Source organism: Oncorhynchus tshawytscha, linkage group LG27, assembly GCF_018296145.1.
Source record: "Oncorhynchus tshawytscha isolate Ot180627B linkage group LG27, Otsh_v2.0, whole genome shotgun sequence".
Lineage (NCBI taxonomy): Eukaryota > Metazoa > Chordata > Actinopteri > Salmoniformes > Salmonidae > Oncorhynchus > Oncorhynchus tshawytscha.
In genome coordinates, this window is record NC_056455.1 from 8624683 (window position 1) to 8642182 (window position 17500).

A 17500-nucleotide genomic window follows, 5' to 3' on the forward strand; every position below is an offset into this window, starting at 1 on the left:
GTCGGGCTGTATCACCGCCTGGTACGGCAACTGCTCCGCCCACAACCGTAAGGCTCTCCAGAGGGTAGTGAGGTCTGCACAACGCATCACCGGGGGCAAACTACCTGTCCTCCAGGACACCTACACCACCCGATGTCACAGGAAGGCCATAAAGATCATCAAGGACAACAACCACCCGAGCCACTGCCTGTTCACCCCGCTATCATCCAGAAGGCGAGGTCAGTACAGGTGCATCAAAGCTAGCCACCACTAACATTGAGTGGCTGCTGCCAACACACTGACTCAACTCCAGCCACTTTAATAATGGAAATTGATGGGAATTGATGTAAAACATATCACTAGCCACTTTAAACAATGCTACTTAATATGTTTTCATACCCTACATTATTCATCTCATATGTATACGTATATACTGTACTCTATATCATCTACTGCATCCTTATGTAATACATGTATCACTAGCTACTTTAAACTATGCCACTTTGTTTACATACTCATCTCATGTGTATATACTGTACTCGATACCATCTACTGCATCTTGCCTATGCCGCTCTGTACCATCACTCATTCATATATCTTTATGTAAATATTCTTTATCCCTTCACACTTGTGTGTATAAGGTAGTAGTTTTGGAATTGTTAGTTAGATTACTTGTTGGTTATTACTGCATTGTCGGAACTAGAAGCACAAGCATTTCGCTACACTCGCATTAACATCTGCTAACCATGTGTATGGGACAAATACATTTGATTTGATTTGATTTGATCGCATGTTACACTAACACACAATCCAAGTCAAACCTCATTTCCACAAGTTATTCTGGAGTAGAAATTCTAGGAATTTAGACATTCAAAAAAGTATTCTTACCCATCATTCCAGTGTGGTTTGAGATGTTTTTTTGTGAGTTCCATGACCCCATCAAACCACTGCCAGAACGTGAAATTCCTGCCAGGCAGACTCTCCTGTAGGTTAGAGGGATTGGGACATTGAGTTTGATACAGTCGATAAACCATTTGTTGTTTACCTCCCCTCACACATACAGAGTAGAGTAGGGTAGAGGAGTAGCAATTACAATAGACAGTCAGTCAGTGAGAGATATTTCCCAGAGTTCAGCTGACATCCATCCATCCAGTTCAGATCAGTATGACTGTTGCAGCAATGCAGAGTCCACTGGGTTATTGTGTTTGTGGGGAGAGAGAGTTTATAAGTATGGGTGTGTGTGCGTGTGCATACATGTGTGTATCAGTGAGTGAGTTGCATGTTCATGTTCCTGTTTCTAGGACCTCTCTCTCTCTCTCTAATGAGTCTGATGCTCTGTGGTGAATGAGGTCTGAATGTGAGTGTGCTCTCTGTCATCAGTGGCTGGTTAGAGGGAGCCAATGAGGACTGGGGCTGAATTAGTCCTTCCTGTCTGGACAAACAGGCCCATTAACCAGGCCTGAGGACCTCACAGCCAGCCAACTAGAGCTCATCAGATTAAATGGCACCCTATTCTCTACCTAGTGCACTACCTTTGACCAGGGCCCAGTGAACTATGTAGGGAATATGGTACCATTAGGGACACACCTTAGAGAGAAACACATTAGAGACTCGCTCAGCCCAAGGAGAGCAGATTAGAATGTATTTTTTATTTAACCAGGCAAGTCAGTTTAGAACAAATTGACGGCCGAGGAACAGTGGGTTAACTGCCTTGTTCAGGGGCAGAACGACACATTTTTACCTTGTCAGCTCGGGGATTCAACCTAGCAACCTTTCTGTTACTGGCCCAACGCTCTAACCACTAGACTACCTGCCGCCCCCAATGCAGATATAGTGGAATATATTGCTCTGAACACGGGAAGGAACACCAAAGAGGTAAACTGTGTCTGCAGTGGCACATCCTCACATCTAAAACAAATATACACCAGCCAGGCATGGTAAAAACAATAGGTTCTCTCTGAGTATGAAAGAGATGATATCACCCCTCTGCAACAACTTGTTCCTAATGCAGAGGTCAGGTTTTGTAGTCATGGGCTGTGTCCCACATGGCACCCTACTCACTACAAAGTGCACTACTTTTGATCAGTGCCCATGGGGTTCTTGTCAAAAGATGGGCCCTGGTCAAAAGGAGTGCACCACATAGGAAACATGGTGCCATTTGAGGCCCACCCTGGTCTTACCCTGTTGAACTGGGACCAGGTCATGGTCATGCCGCGGTAGTCGTCAGGGTTGATGCTGGTGCTACTGAAGGCTTTCTGGGCCAGGAAGACCAGGTTCTCCTCTGAGAGGCCACGGTTACTCTGCACCTCCGCCTTGTACTTCATGTTGAGGGCCTCACACAGCTGGGGCCACAGCACCTTGTCAGGCACTATGAAGGGCACCCGACCCTGGGGAGGAGGAGAGGAGAGATGGTTAAGGCCCCTAAACAAGGGCAATGCTAGAGTGTCCATCAAGAGAAAAAACAAACAATGTAAAGTGTTAAAGACATCATCACACACGCACATACACACAACATGATGATCACACTGAACTTACGGGTTCGGCAAAAGCGTTGTCCCACAGCACTGTTGCCGTGGCGTTATTGTCTTGGCTACCGTGGACGATCACCACCACAGGAAGTGATAACGTCTGACAGAGAGAGAGAGAGAGAGAGAGAGAGAGGGAGGGAAGGAAGGAAGGAAGAAAAAGTTCAGGTTCATTACAAACACAATGATGTATATGTGTATCAAATACAGTATATATAAGGCAACTCATGTAAAACATGTTTTTTAACCTACTGTATAGCACTTTCTGTTCCAACCAAAAAATCCATATAATTCAGAGAAATACATGAACAAATGTGTTAAGGCAGTAGGGGAGCAAATATGTTCCCTGTACCATTGACAATGTGAAGGTCATTTTTCTTGTGTGACATAGCTTTAACAATGATTACTACTTCTAATATGGTCACTGAAGGAGCAGGGTAAGGAACATGGTGTATTGACGGAGCCTCCCTCTGCGCGTCGACGACAACTGGATGCATCTGGTCTTCAGGGGGAAAGGAAAGAGAGCCTGTGACGTGACTTTAAACAAGGCGACACTCCGTCTTAGCTCCTCCTCCACATTTACCGGATTGGTTGAACAGTGGAGAAGAGAACCTCCCCCGACAGTTTTTTCTTCTCGTCAGGACCAGAAAGAAAGAAAGGCTGCTGAGGCGCTATAGGTTAGACTAGAGTCAACAGCTCACCTTGGGCTAGTCCACCACTCTGCTCATCTCTTCTTAAGCCTGTGTGTGCTGTATTGATAAGAGTTGGCAAAACAGCACAAACAGATCTGGGACCAGGTTATCAGTTCTTACCTTAACCTGAAAAACCAGCTCATTACCCCCGACGCTGAACTGAGACTCAAACAGAATGGTAAACTTCTCCTCTGTCACAGACTCCGCCCCTCGCCGGTCCGAGCGCTTGATCCTTTTCAAAGACTACATGAGAGATGAGGCGGGGTCGGAGAGGAGGATCATGAGAGGACAGCAGCACAGCACAAAAACATCTTCTAGACTGTTCACTTTGAGGAGCTGTTCTCTGATCAAACACACACATACATGATTCCCTTTCATTTCAGCAGATTTGAAGGGATACTTCTGGATTTTGGCAATGAGGCCCTTTGTCTACTTCCGCAGAGTCAGAGGAACTCATGGGTACCATCTTTATGTCCCTGTGTCCAGTATGTAGGAAGTTAGGGGTAGTTTCGCAAGCCATTGCATATTCACTAGCATTCTGTCTTTAACTTCCTTCCTTCTGGAAATAGAGACATAAAAATGGTATCCACAAGTTCATTGCCAAAATCCCGAAGTATCCATTTAAGCCCAAGTTTACATGTAAATGATTAATGGAGGACCCTAGGGAACTCAAAACAGCATGTGGGCTGAGTAACATGCGATCTGTATGAGTATGAACATAGAATGAGAATGCAGAATCTCCAAAAGCCTCTTGGATTCCAGTCTAGCTGGGGTTTGTCTCTGAAGAGAATCTTCTCTAGGTGTGGTATTACAGTCTGAGACTCCCTGGTCCCGTCCATCCTCACCATGTTCCTGAAGTTGGCGCTGAGTGTTCCTGTGGCCTGGTGGTACTCCATCACACAGTTGTTGTTAAGGATCTCTCCACTGCTGTCACTGGGGGAGGGGGAAGGAAGATGGAGGAGGAAGAGGAGAGGTAGATGCTTCAGCAGATGTATTAATCATAGAGTCATGAAACTTCCACAGAACATGAAGGGGAATGACTCATTTCAATTTATGTGAGACAAGTTTTTTTCAGGATGCCAATGCTGACAATCTTGCGAAATGCTACCCAAATTTAGGCTAACACGGCTATTCTTTTAGTACTAGGAAGGAAAATGTATACACTAACTACTTTAGGGTTCTATTAGGTGTGTAGAACGTGGGATGTGGATGTGTAAATGTGGAATCTCCACTTGCTCCATAGATTCCACTGTGGCAGTAGATATCAGTGATGAGGGGGCTCTATGCTGTGACTTACTTCCTGGTGTTCTCATTCTTGAGCAAGGCCTTCGCCTGCTGTTCACTGATGATGGTGGCCTTGACCTGCGGGGGGTTCATGTGCACATTGAGCTTTCCACCCACTAGGAGGCGCACTGTGGCGGCAAACTTGGTCTGGGTCTTCAGCACCTGGGGAGGCTGCTTCTCTATGATAAAGGTGCTAGAGAGAGAGAGAGAGAGAGAGAGAGAGAGAGAGAGAGAGAGAGAGAGAGAGAGAGAGAGAGAGAGAGAGAAAAAACAGACAGACAGACAGACTAGAGTCAGAGGAAAGTGTAGAGGGTTGCTTTAAAGGGATAATGCAACATTTTAGCTTGAACTCATGTATACTATTTGCATGTCTTTGCATGCAGTTTGAAGGAAGATTCTGGAGCAACTGCTAACTAGCGTTAGCCCAATGACAAAGTCTACAGGAACAACTAGCTTGCTAGTTAGCAATGGCCCCAGAAACTAACTTCAACTTCCTTCAAACTGCACACAGAGTCATACAGATGGTATCCATGAGTTCATCTGACTCTTGGTTAGTAGAAAAAGGGCTTGATTGAAAACATTTAGCACTATCTCTTTAACTGACAGATCACCACAGGGAATTCTGCTCATCACACACTGCTGCCTATTACGTCTATTTGACCTGCTTTTGAAAGTTACATAGTACGCAAGCTGTCAGCTCTCGATGCTCCCACACGTAAACACACACAGACAGACAAACGCTACACACAGGCAGCGTGATGCTCATTCATTCAGGCAGCTAGGTCTTTTTAGTAGAGTACGCTGTTTGTGTTTTAGGCTTGGCTGACCATACTCAATATTCTCATCTCTGTGAGCAGGCAGTGATGAGATGCCCTCCCTCCCTCCCTAGCCTCCCTCCCAGGCGCCTGCTAGAGGTTTAGGGGGAACAGTAGAGAGGATGTGGGTGTGGTTTCACTGGAGAGCAGGAAAGAGCGAATTAAGAGGAGAGGAAACACCAGTGCGGTAGTATGGACTTTAAAATAATTGTTTTTACGCTCTCAATGCTCCCCTGACTGCGGCCTAACGGACATCGTTCTGACAATGACACAGCTTCTCAGTGCATTATGGGTCTCTGTGTGGACCACAGTGCATTATGGGTCTCTGTGGGGATCACAGCTGGAATAGGGAGAGAGCAGAGGGTTCTGGGAGCACTCAGAAGACTTCCTGATCCAGTCAGTGAGGCTGGCGGACTGATACGGGCTGACAGACAGTGTCCCCAGGGCTACAACACTCTACCATGGAACTCAAGCTAACTTTCTGAGCCTGTTAGCCTTTCTCCCCATCTCACCATCATTGTAGACTCTTCATCTCTCGTCTCAAACACTTTTTTGTCTCTTTAGCTCTCGAATCTTTCACTTTATATCTTTGAAACTCTGTTCACTCCTCCTCCTCTTCCTCATACTGTATCTTCCTCTCCTTTCCTTTTCTAAACCGTTCACTCTCCCTCCTGTTTCCTTTCTCCTTTCGGATCGATAGCAGGCCTCCCACTCTCCTCCCTCCATCTCTCCCTCCTTGTAGCGTTGAGGGTAAATGCAGGCTGACTGGGTTGTGTTTGTGTGTTCATTGGCACGTTCCGGAAGGATTGAGAGCAGAGCTGGGCTGGGCTCCTGGAGGAACTATCAGCAGCTTGCTCCCCCTGCCTCGGAACAACCCAGCTTGGGCTCAGCACAGAGTCAAACACACACACACACGCTTTGCTGCTCCACAGAGTCACATAACCAGGCTCCTGTGATGTGCGATGCTGAGTCATTTCTAATGTAATTCTGGTAAAAAATGTAATCTCACACTCTATTGGCCACATAAGGAGTCAGGGGTTATGTCAGTAGGATAGGGTTTGTATAAGGGTTCACACTGAGTGTAGTATATGGTAAATAGCACAGTTCAGTTGTTCTCCATTTAGTCCCATCACACAGAGGAGATGGGGGGGGTAACATGACTGTAGAGTAGCATAAACACTGAAGATAAGTGTGTCTATAAGAAGCTCACATTTAAACACACCCACTTTCCAGCTCAAAGCCACTCGCACACAGTCCAACACACTACAACCTATTCTCACTATACCTTGCACTTTGATACTGAACAATAACAACAACTTTACACACACACACACGCACACACACACACCTGGTGACCAGTGCTGAGATGATGTCTGTGATGGTGCTGTTGAGGTCGTTCAGTAGCTCCTCGATGGGGCCGGGGATGGGAAGCTGTTGTCTCAGGTGTTCTGCTCTCCTGATCTGCTGCCTGTTCTGCCAGATCGTCTCTGCCAACTTCTCACACCTGAATAATACACACACACACACACACACATTATAATAAGGTTCTCAAAATGGGCAAATTAAGATCACACAACTCAAAGTTCAGACTCTTACAAGCTCAGACCACCAGACAGACTATAGTCTAGTTCAAAATATAAGACAAGGTAATAATTCCATGCTGGAGCGATCAAAAATAAACACATTCATTGGACCGTTGCTGATTCTATAGCATCGAAAACGTGACCAGAGTTCGGAAAATCAAGTAATAAAGTGGTGGTAGATCATGAGAATGTTTAAATGAATAGAATGACAGGAAAACAGTCATTCTGTGTGTTTGCTGTGTCGTTTGGAAATGTAATCGAAGTTTACTGGAGGGCAACTAATCTTTAACAAAATCATTTATACCTGAATTACTGAAATATATGTTCAGCAAATCCCCTTATTGTTTGGGTTACCGTTAAATGTACCTTCAGGGGTCATTCAATTCAATATTCATCAATAATAAAAAGGCAGTTTCTGCCTAAAGAGACAAGAATAACAAAGGAAATACATGAACTAATTGTATAGGTAGATAGCAATACAAACGATACTACAGAGATACAAAATAAGTTAGAGGAAAAACAAAAAGAACTTGAGGAACTTATTCAAGAACAATCTCATGTAATCTATTACAAAAATAAAGCAAACTGGATGGAATATGGTGAAAAATGCACAAAACTATTCCTGAATCTCCATACAGGAACGCTAACAAAAATAATTTCCAGAAACTTGTTACTGAAGACGGAGTCATTTATGATTTTCCAAATTATATTTTAAAAGATAATATTTTAGGCAGATGTTCTCTTTTCCGTCTCATCCTCTCCCACTGAATGAAGATTATGGTAAGGAATTCTTTACAAATAATTTTAAAAAATGGAAAATTAACAAATGTACAGAAAAATCAGTGCAAAGGCCAATTTACAGAGGAAGAACTATTTGAGGCTATTAAATCCTTTCAGTCTGGAAAAACCCCAGGGCTTGATGGCATACCGGTAGAGGTACATCAAGCCTTTTTTGATATAATAAAAGCTCCATTGTTAGATTGTTTTAATTGCTCAGATAGAAATAGTCATCTGTCAGGTACTCAGCAGGAAGGTCTGATTTCTCTATTATTAAAACAAGACCCAGATGGCATATATATAGATCCAGTCTATCTAAAAAACTGGAGGCCCCTTACACTTCAATGTTGTGATGCGGCATAGCACCCAGCCAGGGTTCATCCTGAGGCAGGTTTTTACATGAACCAGAGCCAGTCTGGGAGAAGAGGGAGAAATTGGAGGAGAGTGAACAGAGAGAGTCAGAGACCGACAGTGAGTTGATGGAGAAATTGGAGGAGAGAGAAATTAGGGAGTTGTTGTGTTGGTGTATGATGCACGACATTCGCCCTAAGGAGCGTGTTATCAGTTTGATGCCACCTGAGTCAGCTCTCCGTACTCATCCTGAGGAGCATGCATGCCAGCTCCCCGCACTCACCGTAAGGACTGTGTCATTGTTCCGGTACAATTTGTGCCGGCTCTACGCACCAGGTCTCCAGTGCGCCTCCACAGCCCAGTACATCCTGTGCAAGCTCCCCGCACTCACCATGCGGAGGTTGTCCTCTGATCGGTACCAGTTGTGCCGGCTCCACGCACCGGGTTTCCGTCGACAGTCCCCAGTCCAAAGCTTCCGGCGACGGTTCACAGTCAGGAACCTCCTACGACGGTCCATGGTCCGGAACCTCCTGCGACGGTCAACAGTACAGAATCTCCAGCTCCAGGGCAGGAGCCTTCTTCTGCGCCAATGCTCAGTCCGGGCACGGCGTCCAGTCCCGCTCCATGGCAGGAGCCTTCCTCTGCGCCGATGTCCAGTTCAGGCACAGCGTCCAGTCCCGCTCCATGGCAGGAGCCTCCCTCTGCGTCGGTGCCCTGTCCAGGCACGGTGTCCAGTCCCGCTCCAAGGCCGGAGCCTTCCTCTGCACCGGTGCCCAGTCCAGGCACGACGGCCAACTCAGCTCCATGGCCGGAGCCTTCCTCAGCGCTGGTGCCCAGTTCGGGTGCGGCTTTCAACACAGCTCCATGGCCGGGGCCCTCCTCTGCGCCGAGGCCCAGTCTGGGCACGGTGTTCTACCCGGCTTCATGGCCGGATCCGTGGTCTGGGCGGGAGCAAAGACCCACGCCGGAGCCGCCACTGACGATGTTTTGTTTCTATGTTGGCCTGGTATGGTTCCCAATCAGAGGCAGCTGTGTATCGTTGTCTCTGACTGGGGATCATATTTAGGCTGCCATTTCCCCACTGTGTTTTGTGGGATCTTGTTTTTGTGTTGTTGCCTGTGAGCACTTAATTTTCGTCACGTTTCGTACATTCTTTATTGTTGTTTTTGTGCGTTTCATTGAATAAACATGTGGAACCCATATCGCACTGCGCTTTGGTCTGAGTATGCTTACGACGATCTTGACAGGTGGCAGCGGGAGGAGGTAGGGAACTTGTCTGTCTGCCCAATATAAAGGATCTAGTAGTGGAGCAAATAGCATAAATAGGAAAGTATACCAGTTTCATTTGAGGACCAGAATGTTGACAACTGTGCAATACAGATTGCAAAATAGTTGGGAAGAGATTTTTGATGTATCGATTCCATGGTACAGGGTGTATGAGTTGATATATAAAATGACGCAAGATTCAAGACTCTCTCGCTTTTCAGCTACATTTATTATGTAGAATTCTTGCCACCAACAAAATGTTGAATATTTGGGGCATAAAATCATCGAAGCTCTGCAGATTTTGTTGTGAGGACACAGAATCAATAGACCATTTATCTTGGTATTGTCCTCAGGTAGCCTGTTTCTGGTCTCAGGTTCAGGAATGCCTGAAAATGCATAGCATTAATCTAAAATTTACCCTAGAAATAGTACTGTTAGGAGATCTGGAGAGATCAGGGCAGTCAATTACTAATATACTAATACTCTTAGGAAAACTATTTATCTTCAACTCGCAATCTGTGGATTCTATTCGATTAGATAGATTGAAATTGTACGTTAAACATCACAGGGTAGTTGAAATATATATGTTGCATAGAATCCCGAAGAGGGTGGCCAGCAGAGATAGGTGGGATGGGCTGAGAGAAGCTGAGGGTTGGGATGTGGAATTGGAGACAAGTGGGAGTGGAGTTGCTGTGCAGGAGATAGAATGATGGTCAAAGATAAAAGTCAAAAATAAAGTCAAAATAAAACATAATAAAAAGTATGTTTGAGTGACACCGAGGGGCAGTGTTTTTTACAACTAATGCCGGTTTGCCTGAGGCTGATGCCGTGCAGGTGTTTGTACACATGCATATACACACACTCTCATTCAAATACACACATACAAGAACACACACATGTAATAGTGCCAGACATGCATTTAAACATATACAGTTGGCTGTTATGATTTTAGTTGTCCTTGATGTCCTTTGTTTTTGTTTTTTCTTGCATTGATGTTTGTTGTTTTCTTTTGTCTTTTTCTTTTTTCTCTTTAGTTAATTGTCTTGGTTGTTGGTGCATTGGGGGGTTCTTGTGTCACGAGTCCGACCGAGGGTGTTTCCCCTTCCCGGGCGGGTGGCGCTCGGCGGTCGTCGTCACCGGCCTATTAGCTGCCACTGATTGTTTTTCCTCCCCCTCCTTGTATGTTTAGTGGTAGCACCTGTGTATGTTTAATTAGTTTGTCTTTATTAGACAGTACCCCCCCCCCCTGACGCGCGGCTCCCGCAGCGCGCCGACACCGGCCTCGAGGTCGCCCGGAGGACGAGGTGCAGGGCGATCCGGATGGAGGCGATGGAAATCCCTCAACATGGAGGGATCCAAGATGTCCCCCACCGGTACCCAGCACCTCTCCTCCGGACCGTACCCCTCCCAGTCCACGAGGTACTGCAGGCCCCTCACCCGGCGTCTTGAGTCCAGTTGGTGCTATTAAAAGACGCACAGCATTGAACTCTCTGTCTCCTGCATTTGACTCCACACCCACGACACCCGGAGCATTACATCTTGGGGGTGGGGAACTTTTTTTTCTTCTTTTTATTCTTGGGGGAGGACTGTGGGACGGGTCTTGGATGGTTGAGGTACAGCTATCGGGGAACTGTGGGGGGGATCTTGGAGGGTTCAGGTTCATGTTTTTTGGCCTGGTGGGAGATCTGTCGACATGCCCTTGAGCAGGGCATTGACGCTGGATGCTTCTGTGTGTCGTTCTGAATGGGAATCTGTTGGATGACTGGTGTGGTGTAGTTGTTGAGCGGCTTCACTGCAAGTATATTGTATGTTTTGGATATTCAATAAAAATATATATATATATATAAATAAATAAAAACATTCACTTCCAGTAATTTTTGCTCGCATTGCTAGTCCCATTGTTTAGAATTCTTCCCCATTGTTGCAAAAAGTTATGGGATATTAGGATCCCGTTGTCTTAACCTTTGTCATCTTCAACCTAGACGACAGTCATCTTCCCAACTACACCCCATATAAACCCAGCAGTATCCAATAGTCAGCTTGTTAACTGGGTGGCCCCTGCCCTTTGATCAATCCTAGACATATGTGATCTCTGTTAGGGGTAGAGGGTGATAGAGGGGGTCTCACCAGGACTGCAGGATGTCCAGCCCCCCCTCCGGAGGACCCCCGTTTCCGGCCAGCTGTTGCCTTCTCTTCCAGTGGATCAGCTCGTCATCCAGGATTATGGTCTGCTGCTTCCTCAGCAGCTGCAGGCTCTTCTGGTGCTTCTCTGCCAGGTCCTAGGCACACGCACACACACGCACACACACACACATGCACACACACACTCACACACACACACACACACACACACACACACACACACACACACACACACACACACACACACACACACACACACACACACACAGGCAGGTACACACACACACACCGATAAGAAGGTGCCAATATACATCCCCAGCTTTTATACCCTGAAGGCAAGAGATCCCTCCAGATTTCTGAGCCTACATTTCCTCTCCTGTCTTCATCACCTTAAATAATGACTTACAGTTTGTGATCATGTAGTGTCAAATCAAATCAAACTGTATTTGTCACATGCGCGAAATACAGTGAAATGCTTACTTGCAAGCCCTTAACCAACAATGCCGTTTTAAGAATATACCAGTGATCTGTGAGCTGCTCTAACAGCTGGTGCTTAAAGTTAGTGAGGGAGATATGAGTCTCCAGCTTCAGTGATTTTTTCAGTTCGTTTCAGTCATTGGCAGCAGAGAACTGGAAGGAAAGGTGGCCAAAGGAAGAATTGGCTTTGGGGGTGACCAGTGAAATATACCTGCTGGAGCGCGTGCTACGGGTGGGTGCTGCTATGGTGACCAGTGAGCTAAGATAAGGCGGGGCTTTACCTAGCAGAGACTTGTAGATGACCTGGAGCCAGTGGGTTTGGCGACGAGTATGAAGCGAGGGCCAGCCAACGAGAAGTACAGGTCGCAGTGGTGGGTAGTATATGGGGCTTTGGTGACAAAACGGATGGCACTGTGATAGACTGCATCCAATTTGTTGAGGTCGAGGATCGGTAGGATGGTCAGTTGTACGAGGGTATGTTTGGCAGCATGAGTGAAGAATGCTTTGTTGTGAAATAGAAAGCCAATTCGAGATTACATGTTTGGATTGGAGATGCTTAATATGAGTCTGGAGGAGAGTTTACAGTCTAAACAGACACCTAGGTATTTGTAGTTGTCCACATATTCTAAGTCAGATCCGTCCAGAGTAGTGATGCTGGACGGGCAGGCAGGTGCGGGCAGCGATTGGTTGAAGCATGCATTTAGTTTAACTTTAATTTAAGAGCAGTTGGAGGCCACGGAATGAGAGTTGTATGGCATTGAAGCTCGTCTGGAGGTTAGTTAATACAGTGTCCAAAGAAGGGCCAGAATGATGTCGTCTGCGTAGACATTGATGTATACAGAAAAGAGAGTCGGCCCGAGAATTGAACCCCGTGGCACCGCCATAGAGACTGCCAGATGTCTGGACAACAGGCCCTCCGATTTGACACACTGAACTCTATCAGAAAAGTAGTTGGTGAACCAGGCGAGGCAATCATTTGAGAAACCAAAGCTGTTGAGTCTGCCGATGAGAATGTGGTGATTGACAGAGTCGAAAGCCTTGGCCAGGTCGATGAATACGGCTACACAGTAATGTCTCTTATTGATAGCGGTTATGATATCGTTTAGGACCTTGAGTGTGGCTGAGGTGCACCCATGACAATCTCTGAAACCAGATTTCATAGCGGAGAAGGTACGGTGGGATTCGAAATGGTTGGTAATCTGTTTGTTAACTTGGCTTTCGAAGACCTTAGAAAGGCAGGGTAGGATAGATATAGGTCTGTAGCAGTTTGGGTTTAGTGTCTCCCCCTTTGAAGAGGGGGATGACCGCGGCAGCTTTCCAATCTTTGGGAATCTCAGACAATACAAAACAGAGGTTGAACAGGTTAGTGATAGGGGTTGCAACAATTTCGGCAGATACATTTAGAAAGAGAGGGTCCAGATTGTCTAGCCCAGCTGATTTGTAGGGGTCCAGATTTTTCAGCTCTTTCAGAGCATCAGCTATCTGGACTTGGCTGAAGGAGAAATTGGGGAGGCTTGGGCGAGTTGCTGTGGGGAGTGGAGTGCTGTTGATTGGGGTAGGGTTAGCCAGGTGGAAAGCATGGCCAGCCGTAGAAAAATGCTTATTGAAATTCTCCATTATAGTGGATTTATCGGTGGTGACAGTGTTTCCTAGCCTCAGTGCAGTGGGCAGCTGGGAGGAGGTGCTCTTATTCTCCATGGACTTTACAGTGTCCCAGAACCTTTTGGAGTTTGTGCTACAGGATGCAAATATCTGCTTGAAAAAGCTAGCTTAGCTTTCCTAACTGCCTGTGTATATTGGTTCCTAAAGTTACATATCACGGGGGCTATTCGATGCTAATGCAGTACGCCGCAGGATGTTTTTGTGCTGGTCAAAGGCAGTCAGGTCTGGAGTGAACCAAGGGCTATATCTGTTCCTGGTTCAATTTCTTTTGAATGTGGCATGTTTATTTAAGATGGTGAGGAAGGCACTGTTTTATTTTTTAATTTTAATTTTTTAAATTTTTTAATTTTACCCCTTTTTCTCCCCAATTTCGCGGTATCCAATTGTCTCATCGCTACAACTCCCGTACGGGCTCGGGAGAGACGAAGGTTGAAAGTTATGCGTCCTCCGATACACAACCCAACCAACCGATGTGAGTGAGACCTGTTTAAAGGTCTCACTCACATCGGCTGCGGAGAGCGTGATCACACAGTTGTCCGGAACAGCTGATGCTCTCATGCATGTTTCATTGTTACTTGCCTCGAAGCGAGCATAGAACTTATTTAGCTCGTCTGGTAGGCTTGTGTCATTGGGCAGCTCTCGGCTGTACTTCCCTTTGTAATCTGTAATAGTTTACAAGCCCTGCCACATAAGAAAGTCAGAGCTGGTGTAGTATGATTTGATCTTAGTCCTGGACCTATGCTTTGCCTGTTTGATGATTTGCCGGAGGGCATAGTGGGATTTCTTATGAAAACGGCAGCTCTACCCTTTAGCGCAGTGCGAATGTTACCTGTAATCTATGGCTTCTGGTTGTGGTATGTACGCACAGTCACTGTGGGGACGACGTCATCGATGCACTTCTTGATGAAGTGACTGATGTGGTGTACTCCTCATTGCCATCGGAAGAATCCAAGAACATACTCCAGTCTGTGCTAGGAAAATAGTCCTGTAGTTTAGCATCTGCTTCATCTGACCACTTTTTTATAGACCGAGTCACTGGTGCTTCCTGCTTTAATTTTTGCTTGTAAGCAGGAATCAGGAAGATAGAATTATGGTCAGATTTGCCAAACGGAGGGCGAGGGAGAGCTTTGTACACGTCTGGGCGAGGGAGAGCTGTGTGGAGTAAAGATGGTCTAGAGTTTTTCCCCTCTGGATTTAACATGCTGATAGAAATTAGGTAAAACTGACTTAAGTTTCCCTGCATTAAAGTCCCCGGCCACTAGGAGCGAAACCTCTGGATGAGCGTTTTCCTGTTTGCTTATGGAGGTATACAGCTCATTGAGTGCAGTTTCAGTGCCAGTATCGGTCTGTGGTGGTATGTAGACAGCTACGGAAAATACAGATGAAAACTCTCTAGGTAGATAGTGTGGTCAACAGCTAATCAAGAGATAACTCAGGCGAGCAAAACCTTGAGACTTCCTGAGATATCGTGCTTCAGCTGTTGTTTACAAATATGCCCCCGCCCCGTGTCTTACCAGAGGCTGCTGTTTTATCCTGCCGAAAGAGTGTATAACCTGCCAGCTGTATGTTATTAATGTTGTCGTTCAGCCATGACTCAGTGAAACATAAGATATTACGGTTTTTAATGTCCCGTTGGTAGGATATACAAGCTTTCAGTTCGTCCCATTTATTTTCCAGCAATTGAACGTTAGCTAACAGTACTGATGGCAAAGGCAGATAAGCCACTTGTCACCTGATCCTCACAAGAACCCCAATCTCTTTCCGCAAAATCTCTGTTTCTTTCTCCAGTGAATGACGGGGATGTGGGCCTGTTCGGGTGTTTGGAGTATATCCTTCCCGTCCATCTCATTAAAGAAAAATTCAATTCGAGGTGAGTAATTGCTGTTCTGATGTCCAGAACCTCTTTTCGGTCATAAGAGACGGTAGCAGCAACATTATGTACAAAATAAGTTATAAACAATGCGGAAAAAAATTAACAAAATAGCACGGTTGGATAAGAACCAATAAAACGGCAGCCATCCTTTCCGGCGCCTTCATTCCAGTGTGTACATGTGTGTGTGCGTGTTTCAGTACATGTGTGTGTGTATGCAGTATAAAAAGTAGTGTACCAGTCTGTATTTCTGTAGTGTGTTGGCCTCCCGGGTGAGCCAGGCCTCCACGGTGGCTCTCTTGCTCAGTAATGTGGGCTCCCTCAGCTGTCTGTCAGCAGGGGGCAGTGTGGTCAGGCTGGTCAACTGGGCTGCATGTAGGCGAAGAGAGGGAGAGGGAGAGGGAGAGGGAGAGGGAGAGGGAGAGGGAGAGGGAGAGGGAGAGGGAGAGGGAGAGGGAGAGGGAGAGGGAGAGAGGAGAGAGTGATTGAAGAAGGATAGGACAGGAGAGAAGGGGAGGTCAGCAAATCTCACATAAACACACCTGTCTTTTAATTTACAGACACACACACACACACACACACACACACACACACTCACTCACTCACTCACTCACTCACTCACTCACTCACTCACTCACTCACTCACTCACTCACTCACTCACCTACAAACCCACACGTCATTCTGCCCTAAAAAGGTGAGGTCTGCTGGGGTTGATGACCCAGGGTGTTGTGACTAGGAGAGGGGACCAGGGCAAGGCTGACTCACCCTGGATGCGGAGGCTCTCCTGGTACTGGATGATGAAGTACTCCTGGTTGTGCTGGAGCTTTCTCAGGTCGTTCTCTGTGTCCTGGGTCAGCAAGCGCAGCTCCTCAAATGCCTGGTTGATCTGCTGGTACTTCTGGGACATGCTGTCCATCATCCCTCCCACAGGGGAGCTCGACTGCCAATCAGAGAGAGGAGAGAGGTGAGAGGGCTGGGCCGGTAAACAACGCTGGCTTTGAGATGATTTGCAGGAACTAGTGTGGTGCTGAGCATTTCATCATCGTTACATGGAGCAGAAAGACACACAAACTGACAGAACCCTGTGCCTCTTTAACACAACCTCAATGACCCCTGCTTGTGTTATTCCACAGTAATCCCTAACGACCATAACCAGCAGTGATCACCACTGACTGAACATGTGAGACCGAGGGAAATGCATTTCCTTATCGTGGGCACACAGCCTATGGCTTGTTAAGGCTGGGGACGTGAGCACTGTGAAGACAGTCTGAGTAAACAGGTGGGAATGCAATCCTGTGATAGGAGAAGCCTGGCAGGACTGGAAATCAATTTAACACTGGGTTTATTGATATTCAGATGTTTTATGGACCACCGGCTTTATGGTTTTATAACCCTTGTTATAAAATATCACATTTCTTCACCTCCTACCAGGCCTACAGCATTGCTGGTTAATGAGGAATTCAAAGTTTATCTTTCAGCGAGACATATGAGCTGTGTCTGTGCAGGTTTTCTGACTAGGTGTGTGTGTGAAATGCTATGTGTGTGTGTGTGTGTGTGTGTGTGTGTGTGTGTGTGTGTGTGCTGTGTGTATTTATGTTTTTATGTGGTTGTTAACAGGTTTACGTATGTCTGAGGGAAAATTGAGAGTACACAGCCTTTGATGTCGGCAGAGAGGCAGCAAAGCGACCCCCAATGGCTGGGATTTCCATAATGTCTAACATAACACAGCCAAGTGCATGACATCTCTGTGTAGTGTTGATAGAGTTTGGATGTCTGCAAATGTTTATAAAAGGTATGTTGGTATTTCCATATGTGTATGTGCGTGTATGTATGTGTGTGTGTGTGTATGTGTGTGTGTGTGTGTGTGTGTGTGTGTGTGTGTGTGTGTGTGTGTGTGTGTGTGTGTGTGTGTGTGTGTGTGTGTGCGCGTGCGTGCGTGTATTTTGTGCGTACGAGCTGCAGGTATCTGTTATATGCATACCTGTGAAACAAGCTTCCCAGGTAGGTGGGAGTAGGAATGGAAGTTTGAGAGACTGCTTCATACTCACATTAGAGGCCTCTCGGACTAGCCTCTGC

General features: G+C 46.3%; 1 protein-coding gene across 1 annotated transcript in view; it reads right to left on the bottom strand.

Annotated features, from left to right (window-relative positions):
* LOC112225727 (signal transducer and activator of transcription 5B-like) overlaps positions 1 to 17500 on the bottom strand; it is a 129933-nt gene that overhangs the window by 7094 nt on the left and 105339 nt on the right. The window contains exons 5-15 of the mRNA XM_042307452.1: positions 17473 to 17500; positions 16190 to 16364; positions 15662 to 15792; positions 11400 to 11551; positions 6644 to 6799; positions 4494 to 4673; positions 4042 to 4129; positions 3317 to 3439; positions 2515 to 2607; positions 2160 to 2366; positions 868 to 962 (exon numbers count right to left, since the gene is read on the bottom strand). The exon at positions 17473 to 17500 is cut by the window's right edge and continues 62 nt beyond it. Of these exons, the coding sequence (XP_042163386.1) occupies positions 868 to 962; positions 2160 to 2366; positions 2515 to 2607; positions 3317 to 3439; positions 4042 to 4129; positions 4494 to 4673; positions 6644 to 6799; positions 11400 to 11551; positions 15662 to 15792; positions 16190 to 16364; positions 17473 to 17500 (1428 nt within the window). The remainder of the gene's footprint in view (positions 1 to 867; positions 963 to 2159; positions 2367 to 2514; positions 2608 to 3316; positions 3440 to 4041; positions 4130 to 4493; positions 4674 to 6643; positions 6800 to 11399; positions 11552 to 15661; positions 15793 to 16189; positions 16365 to 17472) is intronic.